Raw genomic sequence first — 24,331 nt, 5'->3', positions numbered from 1 at the left:
CTGGACACCCAACACCATGATGACAGCTGCTTACCTCTTAGAGTATAAATCATAGAGACCCTATTATAACTTCCCTAAAATGCTGATTTCTTTATTACTGTCATGCATCTCAAAAATTCAAAAATATCCCTTTACACTAGATGATGCAGATTCAGGTTTGTGAAAATTTTAACGATTAAAAAACGATGGAATCGCTCTATACAATGTAAAAAATAAGGTATTTCCATCGAACAATCCCTTAATTCATTATCTTTGTAAAGAGTACTTTCTGGTCGTGTTCCATGCACTGAAGTTTGAGATGTATATCAGACAGGAGTTTATTTGCGCATTTCAAAAACCAACAAGATTCACATATTTCTTGTTTAGGAACATTTCCAGATCAAATAACTCTTCCCGATTTTTCTTTTTGTTGTTTCTTTCTGAGATAAATACCAATATATATTAAACATAAAATTGACATTTTGAAATAATTATCTGTCTTAATTAATTGGATTAATTTAAGATGCAAATGGATATATGGTTTTCTACAAAATACAGATTTGTACTAAGAAAGAACTTTTGAATTACATGATCATTTGGTATATGGAGGTAAGACATCGTTTGTACGGATTTGTTTCTGCACCTTGAATTACCGCTACTGTTGACAGAGGCTGAATTTATAATGATTGATAATTAAGTTATATACGGTTCTGAAAAAGTCGAATGATATAGCGTATGGTAATGATGCGCACATATTAGAGTTGTAAACCTACAGTGTACTATCATGCCCAGATCATTATTTAAATGTTGTGTTGTATAATTGAACTTGATTGAGGAAAACATTTTTTTATTGACTTTGTATTGATCTTTTAAATGATTTGTTTGGATTGAAAGTTTTAATAGTTGTAAAAAAAGGAACATAATCGTTTTACAGCTGATCCAAATACTATCGATTCATGACGTCTAAGCATCAACTCCGGAGTTTGTTTCGTGGAATCAATAATAATGCAAAAATACCACTTCTTTTAAGTAGCACTCCAGCTAAGAATCATGCAAAATGTGATTCGTGCTTGGAAAGCCTACATATTTTTATGTTTGATATTTTGTTTAAAATGCTTTAGTAAACAGAAATTAACATTTGGTTTTTCGTATAACCCGTGCTCACAGGAGATAAAAATTGTATAGAATGCACTGTAGAATTCGAAATTAAGGGAGATAACTCTGTAAATGACACTCAAATACAATAGAATCTCTGGATTTTCAATGTTGATTATCTCCTAAGAGCAGGCAGATTTGAATGAATAAGTACACATTTCATAGTATTGACCCATAAAACAATTTCATTACAAAAATAAAAATATGTAGCCTTTTTTGGGGTGTATCACATTTTTCAGATTTTGCATGATTCTTACAAAGACAGCTACTTAATATGGCAAATATCTGTATGCTTTATATTTGTTTCAGGGAGTAATCTTTCGTCAGAAGCATTATAAACAAATACATAGGAAAATCTTAGAGGTACTCAGAACCAAACACTATCATATTGGAAAGCCAATTCTAGCACCGATAATTTTTGTAAGTGCAATATAAGGAAAGAAGCATCAGTGTCTTTATATTCACTGATACTGTCAATAATATTCAAGATACTATGGTCAGCATCAATAGAAAAAAAAATCGATATTTTTAAGATACGGAACACATGTGTTAGTTTTTGGAGACCTATTTTTCCTTTCAACTTTATGAATATTTAATCGAGTTCTTCATGACTGTCATAAAAATACCCATTGTCACATTGATGTCTTCAAGCAATTTCCTTCCGTGTTAGTTATTATGTCTGTTTGAAAGCAGTTGTAATTTCCGAACGTCTTTTGATACGTTGTTTATTTTCAAAGGTTTAACAGGGTATCATGACAGGGTTCTTCTTCTATTGGTCAAGTTAAATTTATCATATCAATATTCCCCATAACATATTTTTTAAGTAGCTCTCCACATAAAAATCATGCAAAATGTGATTAATGGTTGGAATGCATACATATTTTTGTTTTTGATACTTTGTTACAAAGTATACGCTGGTGCGTTTATTACGTTTTCATAAATCCATATTTTTTTCTAATGTTAGGTTAATATCTGAACCAATATCTTTTTTTTCGCGTTCAAATCGTTTAGCTGCCTTAGCTGTCATTTTCGAATTTTTTTGTTTCTGTTGAAATATGCCTAAACTTTGAATTACAAAGGATTCAAGCCGTAAATGTTCGAATATAACTCAATGATCCTTTTGTAATTCACGTATTGTTATATAGTGTTGCACAAATACGGTCAGTAATTGTCATTATTTATTTGAAAACTAGTCAAGATTAAATGAAATGTTAACAAGACACGTGCTTACCTGTATATCTGTTATTGTTATTTTTTTTTACCAAGGTGAAAGTATTGTTAACCCAAGTGAATGTCCTGTCGGCAATCTTCGGAAGTAATGGCGAAAAGTAATTAGATCAGAGCTATCGATCTTCTTTGATTAAAAAAAACGTAGTTTTCACAAAATTGTACAGGTATTATAAGCATTTATTGCTTCAATTGCATTACTACAAACTTATTTCATTGAATCATAAAAATTTAGTAGAACTAGAATTGAACAAATTTTGCAGCTAATGCACTTTAAAAGGATGTTTAAATTTGAAGAAAGGTAGAAAATGACTTTCCTATGCACTACTGTGAAAGTACCAATTTTCGTGGTTTTTGTGGGTAGACCCAACCACGAAATTTAGTTCCCAACGAAAAGAAGTTTTCCTTTGATGTGTATACTAAACCCTTCAAAACCACAAATTAAACAATCTGCGAACATGTGTTTCTTCCCTAATCCACGACAATTGGTATCCACGAATTAAAGTACTCTCACAGTAACTTTTATCATTCGAATAATGATGCAGCAGCTTTGATCCATATACAATGGAACCTGTCTAAATCGAACTCCTTTTGGACTTAAGAATTGGTACGCTTTAGACAGTTGTCCGATTTTCAAAGGTTAAAACTACATTTAAACGGATAGAAAGAGACTTTAAAAAGTGTCTTATTTAGACAGGTGTTCAGATTATTCAGGTTTTAGTTTGAACAGGTTTCACTGTAATAAAATGTGAATTTGAACTATAGACCCTTTTGCGTTAATTGCGCGATAGTCGATGAGCATGAGTAGAGCATGTTCAATATGCATTTTCGCGAGGAAAATTCGTTTGTTCTACCCAAGCCCTACCTCGCGGAATTCTATATTGAGCATGCTCATTAAGTTACCACTAAAGGGTCTATTCCTCCCATTGGCCCGTATGAATACAAAAGTGATAATAGAATGAACGTGTTGTAAAGTTTTGGTAGTGTGTAATATTTATCAGTTTGGGTTTTTTTGTTGACAATTATTTGCGTTTGTTTGTGTTTTGCTGTGTTGATTTTTTATCGGTCAAAGAAGAGCTAAGGTAAGTGACGCAACTCTTAATAATCATTTGAACGTTTGTATTCACCACTTAACAATCTCAAGTAAGCATCAAAGTTACTAGGACTAATTTCATTCTGTTTCAAAGGAAACCTTGAGAGGGTCTGCAGAATTGAATATGATACAAACATAGCACTGATTTCAAGAATTATGTCCCTTACCCTAGGTCTCCCTCCTTAAGATTATTGAAAAAATGATTTGAATTAGTTTTAAATTATGATATGAATTGGGCACATCCTACAACTGAGCAACGCACCTATACATATTGAGCACTGACGGTAGCTGAAAGGGCATTCATGATTTAAAGGCTACTTTTATTTTTAATATTCATGTCCCTGACCAATTCCTGCGAGCCTCTCTGATACCATGTCTACTTCTAACAGTTGGTCGCGCATGCGAAGCTTGGTATAATGGTTTGCAAACACATCAGTACAAATGTCACACAAATTCTAAAATAAAATTGCTGCACTACTAGCCGACGCAAATTATAAAATCGTGATTTTTGTTTGTATCGGATGCTGGATTTCTGATGTGTAGCAAACAAAGTATTTGCTTGGAACTTTGTTGTGTATAACGAATACCATCGTCAGTGTCAGTAAAACATTGGTAGTCATTAGAAACATAATTATTAATCCCTATAAACGTTTGTAAAGTCAACAGATTTTTAAAATAAACCTACATTAAATATAAAATCGATCTAATTAAACACACTTTCTTTTTGAAGAAAACCTCATGGGCAACAAACCAAATAAAAAAATCAAGGACGCTTACCCTACCGGTGCACCTGGTCCGTGCTCCCAGATTTTAGTGGAGTCCGAGTTGTTCATTTGCTTTTGTTACTTTGTGTGTATGATTTTAGTTACTTTATGTTCTTTGTTGTGTCTGTTTTCCATGTCTGGTCTTTGTCCCTGGATTGCATTATTTTGATTACCGCTATAACCTTGGTTCCCTTGATTACTCTTCCATGTCTGGTCTTTGTCTCTGGATTGCATTCTTTTGATTACCAATATAACCTTGGTTCCCTTGATTACTCTTTGATTACCGCTATAACCTTGGTTCCCCTTGATTACTCTTTGATTACCGCTATAACCTTGGTTCCCTTGATTACTCTTTGATTACCGCTATAACATTGGTTCCCTTGATTACTCTTTGATTACCGCTATAACCTTGGTTCCCTTGATTATTCTTACAACTGTATAAACAATCAACATTTGATTCTGACATTCCCGTCTAGAATATAATAACAATAAATACGTCGAAAATTAATAAATAGCATTATCAATTCAGGTTTAACACGGATGAAAATGCAGATTCAGAATTGTGGCTACAGCTCTTCCTCAAATACCTAAAATGTATAGTAACAACGTACGCCAATCCATTTTCCGTAGGATGCAAAAAAAATAAATGGAACGTCACTTCCCACGTCAATGACATTTTAATGCAAAATAAAATCAAAATATAATGTCCAATTCCTTATCGAGGATAGCTTTAACTTATTCAGTAATTAGATAATGAGCTGTCAATAAGACAACCCTTCTGGTCGTTAACTAAGTCTCAAGTAGCCAATCGTATGGCGTTTTATATGTGGGCTTAGGGTCTATCCTAGTAACAACTCGTATGAGTATTTAATTGAAGGGGATTTGTAAAAGAATTAATTATTCTATCTTATTCTTTTAATTATCTCTTCCTCGGAAATTCGTCACTTTCATTATGCTTTGACGACGAGCTCGTGACGGTGTTTACTTACAGATAGATAGGAAGTAGGCTTTTTCGAGTTTACTAGAGGTAAGTAGAAAACTTATTCGTTATTTTCAAAGAAAATATTTCTAGCATGAATGCTGTTGATTTAAACTTCCTTATGTTTGATTTCTGTATTTTTTTAAGTACAGAACATATAGGCAGGTCTAATTGTTAGTAAGAAATTTGAAACATGCAATGTTTAAAAATTTAAAGAAATTATTTTTGAATGTATACGTGAATTTAACATATCATCTTGTATACTTTAAAATGGATTTTTGAAAGAAATAAGTGCTATAAATTATTAATTTCCCAGACTTGATAGCCTGTCAAAGTTATTCTATATATAAACAAGTATTTTTTAATCATGTATGAACTAACCTTTATCCTAGGAAAGAAGTATTCTTTGATGTAATTAGAATAGTAAATGAAGTTAAAATTCATTATTTATTCATATTTTATCATTTTATTCATCAAAAGGGAATTACTTTGGTAAATAAAATATCGTCTTTTTAACGAAAAATGAATTAACAAAAAAAAACTGCTACATGTAATAATGGTGATAATTATGTCTATAAATACTACATTTGCCTAATAATTGAATATAAAGTTAAATTTGATGGATACTGTCAACTCAATATAACTTTTGAGCGAATACGACAAATAACAAGTTACTTTTTCGTAGAGGACGTTTACCCTACCGGTGCACCTGGTCCATGCTCCCAGTTTTTAGTGCAGTCTGAGTTGCTCGTTTAGTTTTATTACTTTGTATGTATGATTTCGGTTATTTAATGTTCTTTGTTGGTGTGTCTGTTTTCCATGTCTAGTCTCTGTTCCTGGATTACATTTTTTTATTCCGCTAGAATCTTGGTTCTCATGATTACTCTGTAAATGTCATCACTGCAAAGTTAGTTTTTTAGTGGTGTTTGATACCACATTATGTAATAAGCAGTGTATATTGTCGTCTTGTTATTGGAAATGTTTTAAATCTTAAGTAACATTCATTTAGTTTTCTTGCAATGTTGAAAATTACTTTATCAGATAAATGTACTTTTCAAATGAATTTTAACATAAACAATACCAGGATTGTTTTTGATGAAATCTGTCTTTGAAAAATTAACAAATTGATTTAAAAATAAAATAGCGCAGACTACTTTGAATACGTTTTTGTTTGTTGGGGTTTAACGTCCGAGCAGCAATATTTCAGCTATATTCAGACAATGAACATGAAATGGATGATAAAATGAACATGAAATAAAAAAAAAGGATGGGTCACAAGGGTAATAGGGTCGACAAATTTTGATTGCCACTGGAAAAAGGGGGGTGGGTAAGGTCGGGCAATTTAGCCTCCTCTGGCGGAGCGCAAAGGTTCCTACTCCTATCGAATACCACAGCAGGGTTCTTTAACGTGCGAGGAACGTGGCATCTTTCCCAACACGGTGCACCACTATGGTTTGCGGTCAGGTTTTCCGTATTATAGCCTGACAACCCCAGTATGTAACACGCCAGGGGTACCCCATTCCACCACTTGAGGCACACATCCCAGTTGCTCTGTGGGCAGAGCGTCTAGCCCCCGGCTAGGTTTCTGAGCACTATTTAGTCGCCTTATACGACAAGCTTAGCGCTGCTGCAGGCCTATTCTTTTAACACCCGGACCTGCACGGGGCACTTTGAATACGACAAATAAAGTGTTGTGTTTTACCATTATAGCGTGATCATCTTGTAATCAATTAGATGAAGTTTATACTGATTTTTGAGCAATTTAACATTATATTTCAAGCATTGTACTTTTCTTTATTTTTTATGTATTCCATGCTTTTATTTGTATTTGAGTAGTTCGGGCGACGCAAGTTATCCATTTATAAATCTTTTATTCCGTTTATATTTTAGTTTTTCTGACGAATGAGAAATGATCTTGTCCATTTAACTATTGGTAGTGTATAAATATATTCCACTCAAGACCGATGTAAAACAAGCGTTTGAGTAAATAAAAACAGAGAATCATTTTCAAAGAAACCATCTTTTGCTACAAATCAAAGGGCGGTTACCCTACCGATGAATTCGGTCAATGCTTACACTTTAAGTGAAGTCCGGGTTGCTCATTTGTTTTGTTTTTTGTGTATGCACTTTTGGTTTCTTTTTTCTTTTTGTCTTTTGAGTGTTCTTCTACTTTCACTGTCTAATATTTTTCTGTTGAACTGCGGGTTTTTCAAGAAAAACAGAGGATTCTTACCCTACCGGTGCACTTGGTCCATGTTCTTAGTTTTAGCGGAGTCCGAGTTGCTCATTTGCTTTTGTCACTTTGTATGTATGATTTTAGTTACTTTATATTCTTTGTTGTGTATGTCTGTTTTCCATGTCTGGTGTTTGTCCTGGATTACATTTTTTTATTACTGCTATAATCTTGGTTCCCATGATTACTCTTTTGAATAACAGCAAAATTCATCGACCTCGTGTCTATATAACGATTAACATAAATTGTCCATGGACATCCTCTCCTTTTATCAGTCAATCATTTGCTCAAATTACGTTAGGCAGCAATGATGCTTAAAATCAGGAAAACTGCCTGGATAGAATTATAAATCATAACTTCTGTTGAAATATTATTAGTATGAATCAATATTAATATATATGAGTTATTATACAAAAAAATGTAATTAGACACAAGTATCGGTGTACTTTAATAATCATGCAGCAATTCAAGATATAATCTTCTACAAATCTTCTTATAGTTAATTTTTGGTGTTATATCAAATTGAAAGAAGAAAAATTTATGAAAGAGTATCAAAGGAATCATCGTTCTAGCGGAAATCAAAAGAAAGCAATCCAGGAACAAAGACCAAACATGGAAAACAGACATACACAACAAAGAACATTAAGTAACTAAAATAAAACATAAAAAGTGACAAAAGCAAATAAGCGACTCGGACTTCACTAAAAACTGGGAGCATGGACCAGGTGCACCAGTAGGGTAAGCATCCTAACGCAGGAATATATATATATAAATTGTACGGGAAATCTAGAACATAAAAGCTCATCAAATTTAAGGTCTGATATTTCACAGTTATCTCATATAAAGCGTTTAAATATCTTTTGTCGCGCAAAATGAAGACTGCTTGGCATCTACAAAAATTTAGTTTCACTAACATTCTATTAAAGCAACATAAAGGTGCATTCTTATTACATCTTAAAAAATTAACTTCATTCGTGAAGTAACAATGGCTATAACTAAAGCTCATTTTTAATTTTAAGGCGAAAGTATGTCTTTTATTCCATAGGTTCAAGTCGTCATGCAAAAGCAATATACCAAACATACTTATACTTACTCATAAAAGTTAGAAAGATTAATCAAGGGAACCAAGGATATAGCGGTAATCAAAAGAATGTAATCCAGGGACAAAGACCAGACATGGAAAACAGACATACACAACAAAGAACATAAAGTAACTAAAATTACACACACAAAGTAACAAAAGTAAATGAGCAACTCGGACTCCACTAAAATCTGGGAGCAAGGACAAGGTGCACCGGTAGGGTAAGCGTCCTCTGCTTTTATAGAAACACCCCGCCGAGTTGCTCATAAAAAGTCAAGTCCGGGGTAGAAACATTGTCATAACAATCTACGCATATAGTAAAGTTTTAAATTGATATTCATTAAACACTCACGCATGCATATCATCATCATAATCGAAATGTTGTGAAAAGTTTCGAAAACTTTACAGCTGATTCATGAAAACAATGGAAAATGCCGTAAACCTAAAACGTTTGACCAATTGATGATTACTGTCATATTACTTTTATTCGTGGATACAAATCTTCGTGGCTTACGTAAAATGATGAGTTCGAGGATTCCTGAGTTGGTGAATCTGGAAATTCTATCATACAAACAAATGGGAAATTTTCTTTTCGATGGGAACCAAATTAAGTGGTTTACCAAATCCATGAACACCGCGAAAATTGGTACCCAACGAATAATATTACAAAGTACTTTCACAGTATTTAAAATATGTTTTTTGATCTCCTTCCAAATTAATTTATTTCCAGTAAAATATTTCACTGCATATATATATATGTATAATAGATATTTTTTTCACTGCATTCCTTTTAAGTAGCTGTCTCTGTAAGAATCATGCAAAATCTGAAAAATATGATGCACCCCAAAAATATTTTTATTTTTGTAATTAAGTTGTTTTATGGGTCTATAATATGAAATGTGTAATTATTCATTCAAATCTGCCTGCTCTTAGGAGATAATCCATATTGAAAATCCAGTAGATTCTATTGTATTTGAGCGCCATTTACAGAGTTATCTCCCTTGATTTTGAAATCTACAGTGCATTCTATATAATTTTTATCTCCTAAGAGCACGGGTTATATGAAAAACCCCATGTTAATTTCTGTTTACTATGACATTTCAAACAAAATATCAAAAATAAAATATGTAGGCTTTTTACCCATGAATCACATTTTGCATGATTCTTAGCTGGAGTACTATTTAATTTTTTATTCAAATCACTAATAAAACATAGTAGATGCTTTTAATTTATTTTACAAATTCACAAAAATAAGAAACAATATGTTGCACTCTACATCGTGCTAAGATTAGCCTCACTAAAACCAATTCTATGAAACCTGAAAACAGGAGACACGATTAAAGGCATCATGCAATAGCAATGTACAAAATATCTCTAAGCATTCCCTTGAAAAGATGCACACATGTAACAATCGGAAGGACGGATGATTGAACTGACTGAGAAATTATCAAAATCTGCATTATTCTTAAGTGATTCTGTACTTAAGCATGGCCAACTTATGATGGTGTAGAAAAACAGGATTAATTTGCATTTTCTTAAAGCAGTGGAGTCTTTTCAGTCATTGTGCCGAAAGGATTTATCCTGTTTAGATGCACACAGTTTTCAACAATACAATATTTAATAAATAGGGAAGTTCCTGATAAACTGATTAAGTTAGTTAAACTGAGTTTGTGAATACCCTGTACTAATTTGATGACAACTTTTTCATGCTAATGGTATCATCCGACAAGGGGTGATACATAGCAAAAAAAATCTCCTTTATTAAATAAAGAAACGGTTACAAACTGCTTAACGCTTCTTCATTTGCTATTCGTTTGTTTTACTTTTGTACATAGAATTTGCAATATACAGGAGATTGGTTGATTAAATGTTTGGTTATCTTCAAAATGAAGATTTCTTTTCAAAATTATTAGAATTAGGTTAATATAAGACGTAGGTCGATTGAAAAAGTATTGGTTTTTTTAATGGAATTTTTTCCTTCACCTTGAATCACCGGTAATATTGACACTTCCTTAATTGTATATAGATTGGTTGTTATACAAGATAGAACAAAAATACTGTATGAGAGAGAGATAGAGAATATACTAGAGGTTTATAATGCTCGACAGGTTTTCTCTACAAATATCCTCAGCTGTTCAACTCAGTGCTGTTGTAAAATTGTTTAAAAATCACAGTTACGTAACGCAGGAGATGCAGACAGACTTTTACACAGTTGAACATTGCCTCCACCTATAAAATGCATAATTATCATTGTTCTTGATTTTATGTATTTATGTCTTTTTGGTATGACATTCTTCTTTTCAATATTTCCCTATCTATGCACGGAGTATCTTTTGAAACGTTAGTTATTCATATACCTTTTTGTTAATAATTCAATAGCTGTTTATGGTAGAGTGTCTGACCTTTTTTGTTGAATTGGTATCTATGCTTTAATCTAATAAATGCGAAGTGCTCAGTACGTCAATGCATTTCGCAAAATAGATGTTATACGCTAATATGGCAATGATTTTACGGATCAATCAAAAAGTTGTTAATTTGATTGCAGTAGATTCGGTGGATAAACACGAAGAATTAGAAATTAATACATGTATGTATGTTAATTTTAGATACGAGATTACATAACAGAGTACCTTCATTGACTTTTGTTTACTGATAAAAATATCTGCCTTTGGGAACAATGATTAGGTGCATTGGCAACCACGTAAATGAAAAGCATACTCCATGGCAATATTATGTAGTCCAACGCAAGGTTTCCAATTGAGTATATTTACGTTTTTTGTTATGACGCAATAAGATCTATCTAATGCCCCCAAAAAATTCAAGAAAAAGAGATAGGAGTCGTTCTGTATGGCAGTGATTACGAAAACGAATTGAAATTTCATTGAGTTTACTCGTACGAAAAGTTTTATTTTATCCTAAAATAGGCATATGAAAGAGAATATGTAATTCCTAATTCTTCAGGGAATTTGAAGTTATATGTACTATTATAGTCGCTGTGTGTTTCAGCTTATATTATCCTTATCTTTCTAATTAATTAAGGATTTTCTTTCCGTGATGAATAAGATTCAGTAAAGGACCCTAATTCTATGTTTTGAAGGCATGCGCATGTCTAAATGATGATGTCACAAGATCATGACAGTATACGATAATCAACGTAAGTAAGGCTAGAAACGCAAACAAGAAATTGTAAGACCATGGAAGACAGTTTGGGGTAAAGAGAATACGAAATGAGCAGTGTTATCTATACTACAGGAAATTGGCCATAAACTTCAGTTTAATTGAGTGTGGGATCATTTCTATTAAAATATATCCTTCTAGATCAATTAATCTTGTCAATTACTTGCATCGTAATAAATAGAATATGTATTACTCACGAAGTTTCGGGGTATTTAGAAAATAAAAAAGTTTTGATATGTTTATACAAGTTTGACACGTGAAAATTAAAAATACTAAAACGAAACCATTAAATGAAATAAAAAATAAATTAACAAGCGTGCCATAAAGCATCAAACAGATGTGCCACATTCATATGTAGATATTGAGGAAGTATACATAAAACGGTAAACAAATCAGCTCCATTAAGCAGTGGAATTTTTTTCAGATTTAACCTGGGAAAAGGTAGTTTATTTGTTACTAATCCACACATTGCATGTCAGATTGATAACTCTCAAGTCATCTGCATGTCACTCACCGACGGTACAACAGCAAGTACTAAAGTCTGTCGCTCTGTAATGATATTCACATGTCTTATATATGGCGCAGTATTGAGAAAAGCAGGAATTATGAACTATTACCACCTAGGTACCTGGTACATTTTTCAGTGTTTTTCTCATTTGTTTCTAATTACGTTTTCTGTGTTTGATTTATTGGCATTTTTTTAACATTATCTATTTTCGTGTTAATTTGATCACTGACTAGAATGGACCTCATAATATCACTTCCATGTTACATAACGGATGTCTACTTTCAATTATTTTTAGTGCGTTCTATGCAAATAAAGAGTAATTTTAGCAGCTAAATTGATGCGAGGTTAACGTTATAATTAATTAAAACTGCAACTGATAGTACCCTTTTGTTTTCTAAGCTGATCTAGGTAATTTCTATTGGTTTGTTTTCGGTTTAACCCCATTTTTTGTTTCAGAATTTTCATTTTTGTTAAACTCCATTTTTCATACTTTTTTCCCTATGGAACACTTTCTGATTTAATTTGTCTACAAATCATTTTTGAAATAAATTTTATTTCTCATTTTTTTAAAAGAATACAAACGCTGTACAATATTTGTTTAACAAGATGGAGGATGAGCAATGGTTAAAAATACACTATAAAAAAATTATGAGAAAAAGTATATAAGGCATCAGTAACAATGAAAAGAACGTATAATAGATTAAATTCTCGCGTAAGGAAATTTGGTTGACCTTGTAAAATTTTCATTTCGCGTGATTAAAAACGAGTTGAAAATTTAAGCTTCGATAAAGGGAGATTTACTGAGCTTGGTATCGACGACCATACCAAAGTTCTGATATCATCAGAGACATGAAACACGGAATTTATCTTATATAATTACGGTCAGATAAAAATCATTAAGATCAACAGAATATGAGAGAGTATCATACAACCCAACCTAATCAATTTCTTGACAGACATCTCTCTCAAAGAATAAAATATGAAAAATGATACAAATCTAATTACTCTGTACTTAATTGCGTGCATTAGGAATGTGTTTCTGTTTGTTTAAACTATTGCGGTTTTCTAAGTGTTTCACAAGTTCTTTTTTTTTAGCTTTTATCGTTCTAAAAAAACAAATCTAAATGCTTTCAACTATTCAAGTGTTTTTCGACTGTTCTGTTATTACAATGTATGTATATACAAAACACATTATGTACATTAGACAATTCTAAATCAAAACTTTTGTTTGTTTGTTTGTTGGGGTTTAACGCCCGAGCAGCAATATTTCAGCTATATTCAGGCGATGGACATGAAGTGGATGATAAAATGAACATGAAATGATGAAATGAAAAATGGGATGGGACAAAAAGACAATGGGGTCGACAAATTTTGATTGCCACTGGAAATAGGGAGAGGTGGGTAGGGTCGGGCAATTTAGCCTCCTGTGGCGGAGCCCTATGGTTCCTACTCCAGAATAAAACCGCAGTAGGGTTCTTTAACGTGCGAGGAACGTGGCATCTTTCCCAACACGGTGCACCACTATGGTTTGCGGTCAGGTTTTCCGTATTATAGCCAGACAACCCCAGTATGTAACATACCAGGGGTACCCCATCCCACCACCTGGGGTACACAACCCAGTTGCTCTGTGGGCAGATCGCCCTAGCCCCCGGCTAAGGTTCTGAGCACTATTTAGTCGCCTTTTACGACAAGCTTAGCGCTGCTGCAGGCCTATTCTTTCAACACCCGGATCTGCACTGGACAAATCAAAACTTACATCATGCAAAAACATCATGTGGAACAACGTTGGACAGCTTCCGGTAACTCAAGTAAATAGTAGCTCAAAGTACAGATATACCTATTAAGTATCAGACTTTATACAAATCAGACAGGAGGTGATTTATGCATGTCAAAAACTCACCAAAATCAGTTTTATTTCTTGTTCAGAAACAGTTACTGATCACATAACAAGTCCGAGTTTTTTATTTGGTTGTTGTGCTTTTGAGATCAAAATTATATAGATTGTACATGAAATTTGCACTTTTCAAGAGTTATTGTTCTTGATTTTGTGTGATCTGGTTCATTTTAGTGGACGATAAATGTACGTTTTTCTCTAAATTGCATATCGAAATACAGAAATAATTATCTTTGTTAGAAAATATAGCACATATAGACTGAAAACGCTTTGTTTATTTGGTGGGTTTTTCTACACAATGAATCACCTTACCATAGGCAGCGTCTGAATTTTATGTGAACTGGTACTTAATGTAATAATTGTAAGAGCAAATACCGAATATTGTGAATATCATAAATGATACAATTTATGTTAGCAGATAAGTTCTCGTGATGTTCAAAACATTATTACTACGATATAAGGCGAAAAAATAATTGTAATTTAAAAAAAGTTCCATACATATGACGTACAAAACGGGTTTTTTGTCATCTTAGAAATTGTATGCTCTGATCATGCCGTAAGATTGTAAAAACAAATCTTGTTTTTTTTGTATGTACTTATCTAAATCATGGGATAAGATAAAATCTTGTACTGTTTTATATTGTATCAGCATTTTATACAATTTACTGTTTTGATCAGGGCGCCAAATTAAACTTTAAATAAGAACCTGGTACATATAAGCATGTGACTGAAAGTATTCTAATGAAAACAATTGTATTTCTATTATTAATTTTGCATTGTGCCTTATATTAAATAGAGACAAAATGTTTGGTACAATTTTTTTACGAGTAACTTATCAATATTGTTTTCTGCGGCTGAATATAAATCTGACCATACTCCAATAAAACCTAATAATGGGATGCTATTAAATATGAAATCGAAAATGATAAACAAACTGCACGTAGCTTCGTTTATATTACAATATACATTCATATACCACTTTGAACATGGCAGCGATTACAACCGGTGAGTTCAAACTCTTATGTATGTAGATGAATTTAACGGGTGAGATGAGCAACCCTGTATAATGCTGAGAATTATATAGAATATACGTTCAGATTTAATACATAAATTTTCACATGTTTCAATTAATACGTATATTTATTCGAAGCATGTTTGAAGGTTCCCTACTTCCATATTGCTAATGCATGCTAAATTAAATGACAATATACAATCCGATTGAATACTAAGCTACTATTCTCTCTTTCTAACAAAAAAAGCTTCCAGGAACTGTACAATTTCCGTCCCAACACGGCGGGATAGTTTTATGACTAGGCTAATTTATTTCTAGTTTAAGATGCCGTAAAACATAACGAATATATCAACAATGTCATCAGTGCTTTTTCCAATAATGTCATTAGAACATGGAATGTTTGTGATCTTTGTTCGTAGATTCTGTCAAACAAATTGGTAATGGAATCATAAACAGGCACATGTCCTGTTAAGTAAACGATCACATTTTGATCGGGATAGAAACAAAACATTCCATTCATAATGTTATTACAACAAATAAAGTTCAAGGTTAAAGAGAGGGCAATGAATTACATTGAAATACTAAATTGGTAAACTAGAGAGAACAATATATTAGATTGCAGAAGGTAATCGGTAAAACGAGATTAGGGAAACTTTTGGACATATGTTCTTACTTCAATTAAGTCTGTAGTATAACAAAGCTTTAAATCTGAACAAAGTAGACTCTTTTCTCTTTCAAACACAAATGCAGTGAAACCTGTCAAAACCGCGCCCCTTTTTCCAAGCTCCACGTAGCGGCAGACGTTCGTTTCCTCTTTTACTAACCGATGCAGAAAGGCCTTTCAAAATTCCCAGGTATTAGTCAAATCATACGTTGTTTGACAATTGGAAAACGTTGCGTGAAAGCATTTACTTTTTTCCGACATTGCAAGATTCTTGCATTTTCTGAGACGGCTGGCTGCAGCGTTTAGATTGCATTTTGTCAGACGCTGTTCGGAGCTTGCCCTTTTTCACTCTCTTTTGATTAGGTTAAGACAGGTGTTCGGTTTACAAAGGCCCAATTACAATTTAAATGATAAAGATGGCCGTATCTGGATTAGATCTTGTTTTTGATGTTTAGGACTCGGTTTAAAGACTGAACAAGTTTTGTTGAGTATTTGAAATACGATACTTGTTTGTTGTTGTGGTTGTGGTTGTTGTTGCTGTTTTGCTTTTTGTTTTTTTGTTGGTTTTTGTTTTTGTTTTTATTTTTGTTTTTTGTTTTTTGTTTATTTTTTGGTTTTTTTTGTTTGTTTTTTTTTTTGGGGGGGGGGTTTCTTGCGAACACGTTTTGATAGATATTCATTCGATTTATCAAAAAGAAGAAATACCTTTTATTTGGTAGCATTCTATTAATGATTTAATTTGATAATTTTATATGGTGATCTATTATTGTATGACAGGAAAAAAGAGAAAAGAGAGTATGATACACAGGAAAAATGCAAAATATGATTTTATATGTTTCAACTCATATTGAAATATATGATTAGTACCCATATGGAAATTTATGTTCTTTGTGCATATAAAAAAAGTTAAAAATTCATATGTTTTCAAAAATCTAAATAAAACATATGAAGTCCAACGGAAAACATATATAAACCTTTCCAAACTAACTTTGAGTAATCCGAAACCTCTCTAAACCACACACTCTCTTAAGTACAATAAAAAATTTTTTTATGCATTTGGAACCTTGGTTTACTGAAATCTTATCTAAACTTACTAATTTATGTACAGCTCTGCCTAAAAACCAAGCAAAAGCTTGTAAATAATGATACGTGCATTTCGTAATCCCAAATATTTTTTATTTTGAATGACTTTTGAAGGCCTCATAGAAACTGTATAAAAAAAGTGCAAATGAAAGTTACCCAATGGATATATTAACACTTAAAATTACAAATTGCATTCTACTACAGAAAAGTACAGGAAAAATTCTCACCAGAATTTTTTTACACTATAAACCGTCAAAAACTATTTTATAATATATAGCAGATTCGAGGAAATGAACGTAAGAAGAGTTGCTGTTAGGACAAATGTATTTGAAGTTTCATTGATTCTCTTGAGATATGATGAATCATCCACTACCTGATTTTTAGAAAGAACCATACTTAAATGTCCAAAATGTCAGGTTTTACTGTTTTATAACTAGACCGGAAAGAAATAATCACGCAAGACAGTTGATTTGATTCAAGAAAAATACAAAGTATAAGTCTTTTATCGTATTAAAACAATATGAACAAAAGAGATAAAAGAATTTAGTCCTTGAGTCATCATTGTTCTCGTATTCAAGGTTATTTTTCCGAATTGGTCACAATGTTTCTGTATTGAATTTCAAATATATTAACAACGTTTTCTTCATGAAATTGACGCGTTGAATATCTTTTTTAATTTTGTATCATTTCCAGGTCAAACAAACCTCTCTTTCAAACCTACAGGCAGTTAAGTATGTTTCTGCCTATAAAACTGGCTGGGACGATTTATCCTATCTCAAGATAATAGAATAAAATTTTAAGTGTTGGTATCTCCAGTGGGCAACATTCGTTTTTACCTTTATTTTCGAATACAGTTTCTCTGAGGCCTACTGAAGGATTTCCAATAAAATATATCTGCGATAAAATAAAGAATGAATCATTAATCATAAGCTTCTGTCTGATTTTCAGGCAGAGCTGTACTTAATACCAATACAGTCATACAGCACAAATGCTTTAGGGATTATGTTTATGTTATTTTTATTAAATTTTATTAATTTTTTTTTCTAAAATTCTCCATTAAAACAATTATATTATATTCAAACTAATATGCATCTCAACGAAGCTCTTAATTTTATTTATTGGTAGTGATTTGCTTGAAGACAAACGACGTTTGCATTGCATAACAACTTTAACAGACCTTGAAATAAAAGTTTTGTCAAAAATTGCTTAAAGTCTTAATACATCTTAATAAACAAACTCTAATTATATAGCTTTCTCTTTTTTATTCTCTTTGTGTCATTTCAATCGCTATTAAAGTTTGGTTTTTGAAATGGTATCCATGAGTGAAGGGCTATTTATACCATTCTTTATACTGCTGTCCTCTGGTAATCTCTCGGACAGGTAATGCACTGAGAAAAAAATCTTCCTCCGACCCGCTTCGCAGTGGTTCGTGTTTTATAGTGTTAATCAAGTCCTTGTGCTCGTTTCATTTCAGTTTTCTTGTTATTTTTTATCGGTTTTAATTGTAGTTTTTCGTTTATTTAAAGCTGCATTAAATGCCAAAGTTGTTAAGTTTTGATTCTACTGCATTTTGCCAATTTAATGAAATACATTTGTAGTAATGCAGTTGAAGCAATTGATTTCGATAATGCCTACAGAATTTTGTGAAAACAACGATTTTTTTCAATCAGAGATGATCGATAGGTCTGATTTAATTATTTTTCGCCATTACTTTCGAAAATTGCCGACAAGACATTCACCAGGGTTAAAAATACATTAACCTCAGTAAAAAACTAACAATAACGGATACATAGGTAAGCACGTGTCTTTTTTTTAATTTCATTTCATCTATTTCTTGATTAGTTTTCAAATAAAAAATGATCAAATTTGCGCTGCATTATATCACAATACGTAAATTTCAAATGGATGCTTACGTTATATTCGAACTTTTTTCATTTACGGTTTGAATCTGTCAGTCATCCTTGTCGTTGAATACTCACTTTCGCTTTGCAATCGGATTTGTTATTAAAGAAGCGACCCTTACAGCACATGCGCGGATTAAGGTCACCAGATGTCACATGCATACGAACTTATCTAGGTCGATTTTTTGTCTTGCAAGACAAAAAAATATAGACAGCTATTTCATGTATTTTATGCATATTTTTTGTGGATATCAAATGAAATTGTACAATTTAGTAGAAATAATTCAAAGTTAATGTATTTCAAAAGGAACACAAAATTTACGAAAATGACAGCTAATGCAGCTTTAAATGTCTCCAATTTCTTTGTTTCTCTTTGTCAATATATTTGATTGTAATACTGCTGATGAGAAGTTCCTCCTCAAAGTATTGAAATTTGCAATAAGTATATTTTGAGTTTAATCGAATTACATCCGGGATTTTGATATCACTCCTGTTGTTGTCGATTACTACCGGCAGGTATGTACACAAGGTTAAAACAGACAGTTTTTTTTTAAATACTAACCCGATGCCTTAAATTGGGATATTAATTGCATTTGCATCAGTTATAGCCATATTACACACCAAAAGCAATAGTGGTTTACACTTGTGAGAGCCAGTTCATGTATCCATTTTTGCTGTTAGAACAACGGGAAAATGCACGTTGATATCTAATAATTAAGAAGGACTACGGTCTAGTTTTACTGTATCATAAAGTTCTGGAGATAAAAAGTAATTAATGCGGATTTATAAGGCATTATTTTGCATTGTTGTTTACGTTTTTGTCGCCCTTTTTCATTTGTACTACACATGTGATTTTGATACAGTAATGACACTGGTACTAATCGCCTTACGCAAGTTATTTTGATATGAGTGGTCATTTTAAGGGTGCAGGTACTGTAAGCGAACTATTTGTGGTAAACTTAGTTTCGTTATTTTCGAAGTTTATAGATAAGCAAAAAAATATACCCGCGAAATTGATTTTAGCACTAATACGCTAATTAACTTTTAGAAACAGGGAATATGTTCACTTGACAGAATCCATAAATAATTACACTTTTGTATAAGTCTTGTAATAATAATAAAAATAATGTGGCAAATTTTCATATATACTATGGGAACCTGTAAATCTTATTCTAGTATTGACACTACTAACATGTAGCGAAAAGCTAACACGAAGTAATAGTGTTTGTAAGTCTCGTTCTGCTTTCAGTTTCCCTTCCAGAATTTCTTATGTAGAATGTATTGAAATCCGAAGACTGATCTGCATTTTATTGTTTACTTCCGGGAAATCGAAACGCTGCAATCACAATGCACAATCTTCTATTTCATGCTTTTCTTAACATTTGTATTATGTAGAACTAAAAATTTGTCGTTTTTAATCAGTATTTTTACACACATAAAAATTTCGCTTTAAATATTGAACCCATTGAAGTGTTAATAACGAATCTCCATTCATTTGAATGGTAGGTGTGGACCCATTCTCATAAAATCACGGAATCACGTGACGAGATTTTCATACCCTATTATGAAATCGTTTGAAAAACACATTTTCGTAACTTTAGTTAATCTTAAAATGCAAACTATATTGTATTTTTGAATTATTATCATTATTGCTTATTTCACTTGTAACAGTTTATAGTTTCTCTATAGAATATTATTCAAACGTGTACCTATTTTTCAAAAATTGTATTTTATACACAGTGATTTGAAGCACAGTCGAAAATCCTAAAAGTAAAATATGATTCCAATGGTTCTCTTGACTACTCTTCAATGCATTTCCTATTGTTAACGTTTTTGTTCATCCGTGCTGATATTCCATGCGCCTTTTTATATGAGTTTTCAGTCTCTAAACTGGGCGTTATTATAGATCTTTCCAAGATCAAACGACCAACTCAAATTCAAAACCAATTTAAAACGCTTTGATAAAAACAAACATCTACATATGATCATTTGACAAACCACAAAAAATTAATAATATACCAACGTATTAAAAAATCAGATTTAAGACCACTAATATGTAATTTAACGATTGTATTGAAAAATATCTTACAGGACCGACAAACTTGTCTTCTGAAACGCTGTATCTGTCCCCACTAAGAAGACAGATTTTTCGTCTGATATGGAGTCTGTTTTCATTATGAGGACATACTTGCCGTCCGATATATGGTGTTTCTATTGCCACTTTCGCGGACTGGTTAATCGTCTTATATGATGTGTATATTTACTTGATAAGGACAATTTAGTCAACCGATATTGTGTGCCTGCTTTCACAATGATGACACATTTGTCATTCGGTTGACATAATACGGGCAGAATTAAGCTTTTTATTTAGTGAAACAAATGCTTTTTCTGACAATTGTTTACATGTTCTTTGTTTTACTTTCTAGGGCCAAGAAAACAGAATGATACCTAGAACTTTATATGTAATAGTGTTGTTTTTCTACACATACGAAAATTGTAATGGAGAGGGAGATCTTAACCCAGAAAAACGTTACAGTAGTTTCGTCAGGATAGGAAAGGATGATTTTGAAAATGGCAATAAAAATGGAAACAAGCGATTTAGCTCTTTCGTGAGAATCGGCAAATCTCCGTCACAAGAAAAACGTCTCAGTTCTTTTGTCAGGATTGGAAAATCTTACCCTGATGAAAAGCGTCTCAGTTCCTTTGTAAGGATAGGGAAATCAGCATCTAATGAAAAACGATTGAGCTCATTTATGCGGATTGGAAAATCTGGACTTGATACAAAGAATTTGAATACATATACTGGAATAGGAAAGTCTGTTCTACCTACATATGACGTACTTAAAAGACTTAGTTCATTTGTTAGGATTGGAAAATCGCAACCAGGCTTGAAAAGGTACAGCTCATTCGTCCGCATAGGAAAAGATGTAAATGGCGCACAAGACAAACGTTTCCGCACAAGTTCATTTGTACGAATCGGCAAAAGCGGCGATAACGACAATTTAAACACGATGAATGGATATGGCGTCCAACAGAAACGTCTTCCAGTTTCATCGTTTGTTAGAATCGGTAAGGATTTGGCAGACCCTGAAAAACGATACAGTTCTTTCGTAAGGATAGGAAAAAATATCGATGGCAATGATGAAGCTCTCTCCTCTGGGCAAAAACGATACAGTTCATTTGTCAGAATCGGTAAAAATATGAACGCCGATGGTAGTCCTTCTTTCTTGGAACCTAGCGATGGGAATGGTTACAATTTAATAAAAGACCCGGCAGAATTTTCAGAAAGAGATGGAATGTCGGGAAGTGCAGCTTTGCGTAGGAGAAAGCGTAGCACTGACGGAGGTTTACCGTCAAAGCGAGGCTTCATACGAATAGGTAAAATTCCCTCATCAGCGTTTATGCGAATAGGAAGAAACCGTCTTTTAGACTCGCTCATGTTAAGTAACTATGTGAGACAAGGCCGTCGTGGACATTCATCTTTCATAAGAATCGGTAAAAGAATGGATTTGAACGATTTACCTTTAGAAAGCAGCTATGATTCTGACAACTACAGGTATCTACCAGTAGTTGAACAACCCTTGATCGGTGAGGACGGAAGTGTATTATAAGTAACAGTATGAGACAAAAAGGACAATCACCGAAAACAGACATTTGGATAAATGTCATGTATTAACCCTTTTAGAAAATGGTTGTGCGTCACATAAACTAAAATTTGACTTAACTACAACCTCAAAAATGATTAAGGGCACATTTTTATTTAAAACCTCGTCCAGAATACAACCGTCCAGTTTGTTTAAGTTATATTATTTGCAAAGTAAATACAATGCTTTATCAGGGATTACCGAGAACCAAAAGATCCCCCTGATAAATGTCATGGCTACAGAATAACCTGACATGATAATTCTGAGGTTAAAGAGGCGCTGGTGATCATACTTAAGATAGGTTGTTTTGATAAAGGATTTGTACCGTATTTCATAACATAATCTTCGGAACAAAAAAGAGACAATGATGGATAATTCCATATATCGAACAAATATCTTCCGGTCAAATGATAACTTGTTATTTTAGATACAATATGACCTCTAAGATCTATTCTAATCAATTATAAATAAGACCAATGTACTATACATTGTATTCTCGAAATATTTCTGTAAAAAATGTAAAAACGATCAGGGACTTTTTAAGGATAAACGTGGTTTTATTAAGAAAATGTCTGTTATTGTTTATTTTTTCTGTAGGACAAGAATAATTGAGATTTTTAGACAGAATTTGTATGTTATGCAAAATACGTTACGTGGAAATATATATCATGCAAATATTTTATGAAGCAATAAATAAGTTTTACTGAATTGAATTATTTATGTTCTTATATTTTGTTTCATGATAACAAAGAAATCTAATTTAGAACTGATAGGTTTGGAAAAAAAAGAGCCGTGTTATTGAATTTAATCGGTGGGATATATGGGTCTTCAGGACTTGACAAGTGTGAGATATATATCACCATTTAGTGTAAATACAAATTATGTTTTCGACAAACTAAATAGTAAACATACGATCTACATTAACGCTGAAATATGGGTTAAACGCACAAATGAAACCCGGACAGAAAATAATTCATTGTATCACAAAAATATGTTTAAAAAGGATAAAAATGGAAAAATCATGAAAACCTATCATACAGAACGAACATTTTGTAATTATTACTATGAAACACATATTGACAGACCAAACGAAAATTCTTCCTACTAAAAGAACGATGAAATATATGATTACTTTTAATATATAGACAAGTTTGTTATAAATTTATCACTACGTGTTTGTTATTATTCGAGATGCAGATAAAAAAAGACTTGTTGCAAAAGCAATATTTGCTTTTACAGAAAACTTATCTATAAATGGTAAACGCGACAAAATGTCATTTAGAAGCGTCAGCTTTCTTCAATTAGCAAACTCAACCGTCCATCTGATTTTTATAAGGAGCATGTTTTGTTAAGTCTTAGTTCATCACTTGAAAAAAAAACAGTCAAAATATTCTGTATGGTGTGTCCATCAATTGAATTCCGACAGTTTTGTTTCTATTGTAAAATGCATATTTACCCCGGACTTGACTTTTCATAAAGTCATAAGTGGAGATTCGAGTTGCTCATTTACTTTTGGTTGTTTGTATGTGCTATTATGGTCGGTTCATGTTCTTGTTTTGTGTTTCTGTTTTCCCTGTCTAGTCTTTATCCCTGGATTGCATTCTTTCGATTTCCGCTTGAATCTTGGTTCCTTTGATTACTCGTTAATTTAGGCGAATCCAATAACAGAGGTCCGGCTACCCATTCTGTCCAAACCGTTCAGTTGATTTTTAGAAGAAAAAACCTAAAATTCACTGGAGGGCCCTCTTTATGGTTTATTTGTATCCGCCAGTGATACCCTGACAAGGCAGTCATTTAAGAATTAATAGAAATATTATGGATAGGCGCAGAAAGTAATAAATACTACGATTATAAAGAAGTTGTCTTTATTATTGCACTCCTTCACAACAACCAAACGAATATTATAAAAAAAAAAGCATTGGCAAATGAATTAAACA

General features: G+C 32.5%; 1 protein-coding gene across 1 annotated transcript; it reads left to right on the top strand.

Moving 5' to 3' along the window:
* The first annotated feature begins 5,051 nt into the window (after positions 1 to 5,051).
* LOC148610412 (uncharacterized) lies at positions 5,052 to 23,107 on the top strand. Its single transcript, XM_088543108.1, has 2 exons — positions 5,052 to 5,245; positions 21,177 to 23,107. The coding sequence occupies exon 2, from the start codon at positions 21,192 to 21,194 to the stop codon at positions 22,359 to 22,361; it is 1,170 nt and encodes a 389-aa protein (XP_088399234.1). The 5' UTR covers positions 5,052 to 5,245; positions 21,177 to 21,191; the 3' UTR covers positions 22,362 to 23,107.
* The last annotated feature ends 1,224 nt before the right edge of the window (positions 23,108 to 24,331 follow it).

The sequence above is a fragment of the Perna viridis genome, chromosome 8, assembly GCF_037379345.1.
Source record: "Perna viridis isolate PV_CMFRI_1.1 ecotype Kerala chromosome 8, ASM3737934v1, whole genome shotgun sequence".
NCBI lineage: Eukaryota > Metazoa > Mollusca > Bivalvia > Mytilida > Mytilidae > Perna > Perna viridis.
This window is presented reverse-complemented; position numbering and strand designations above follow the sequence as displayed.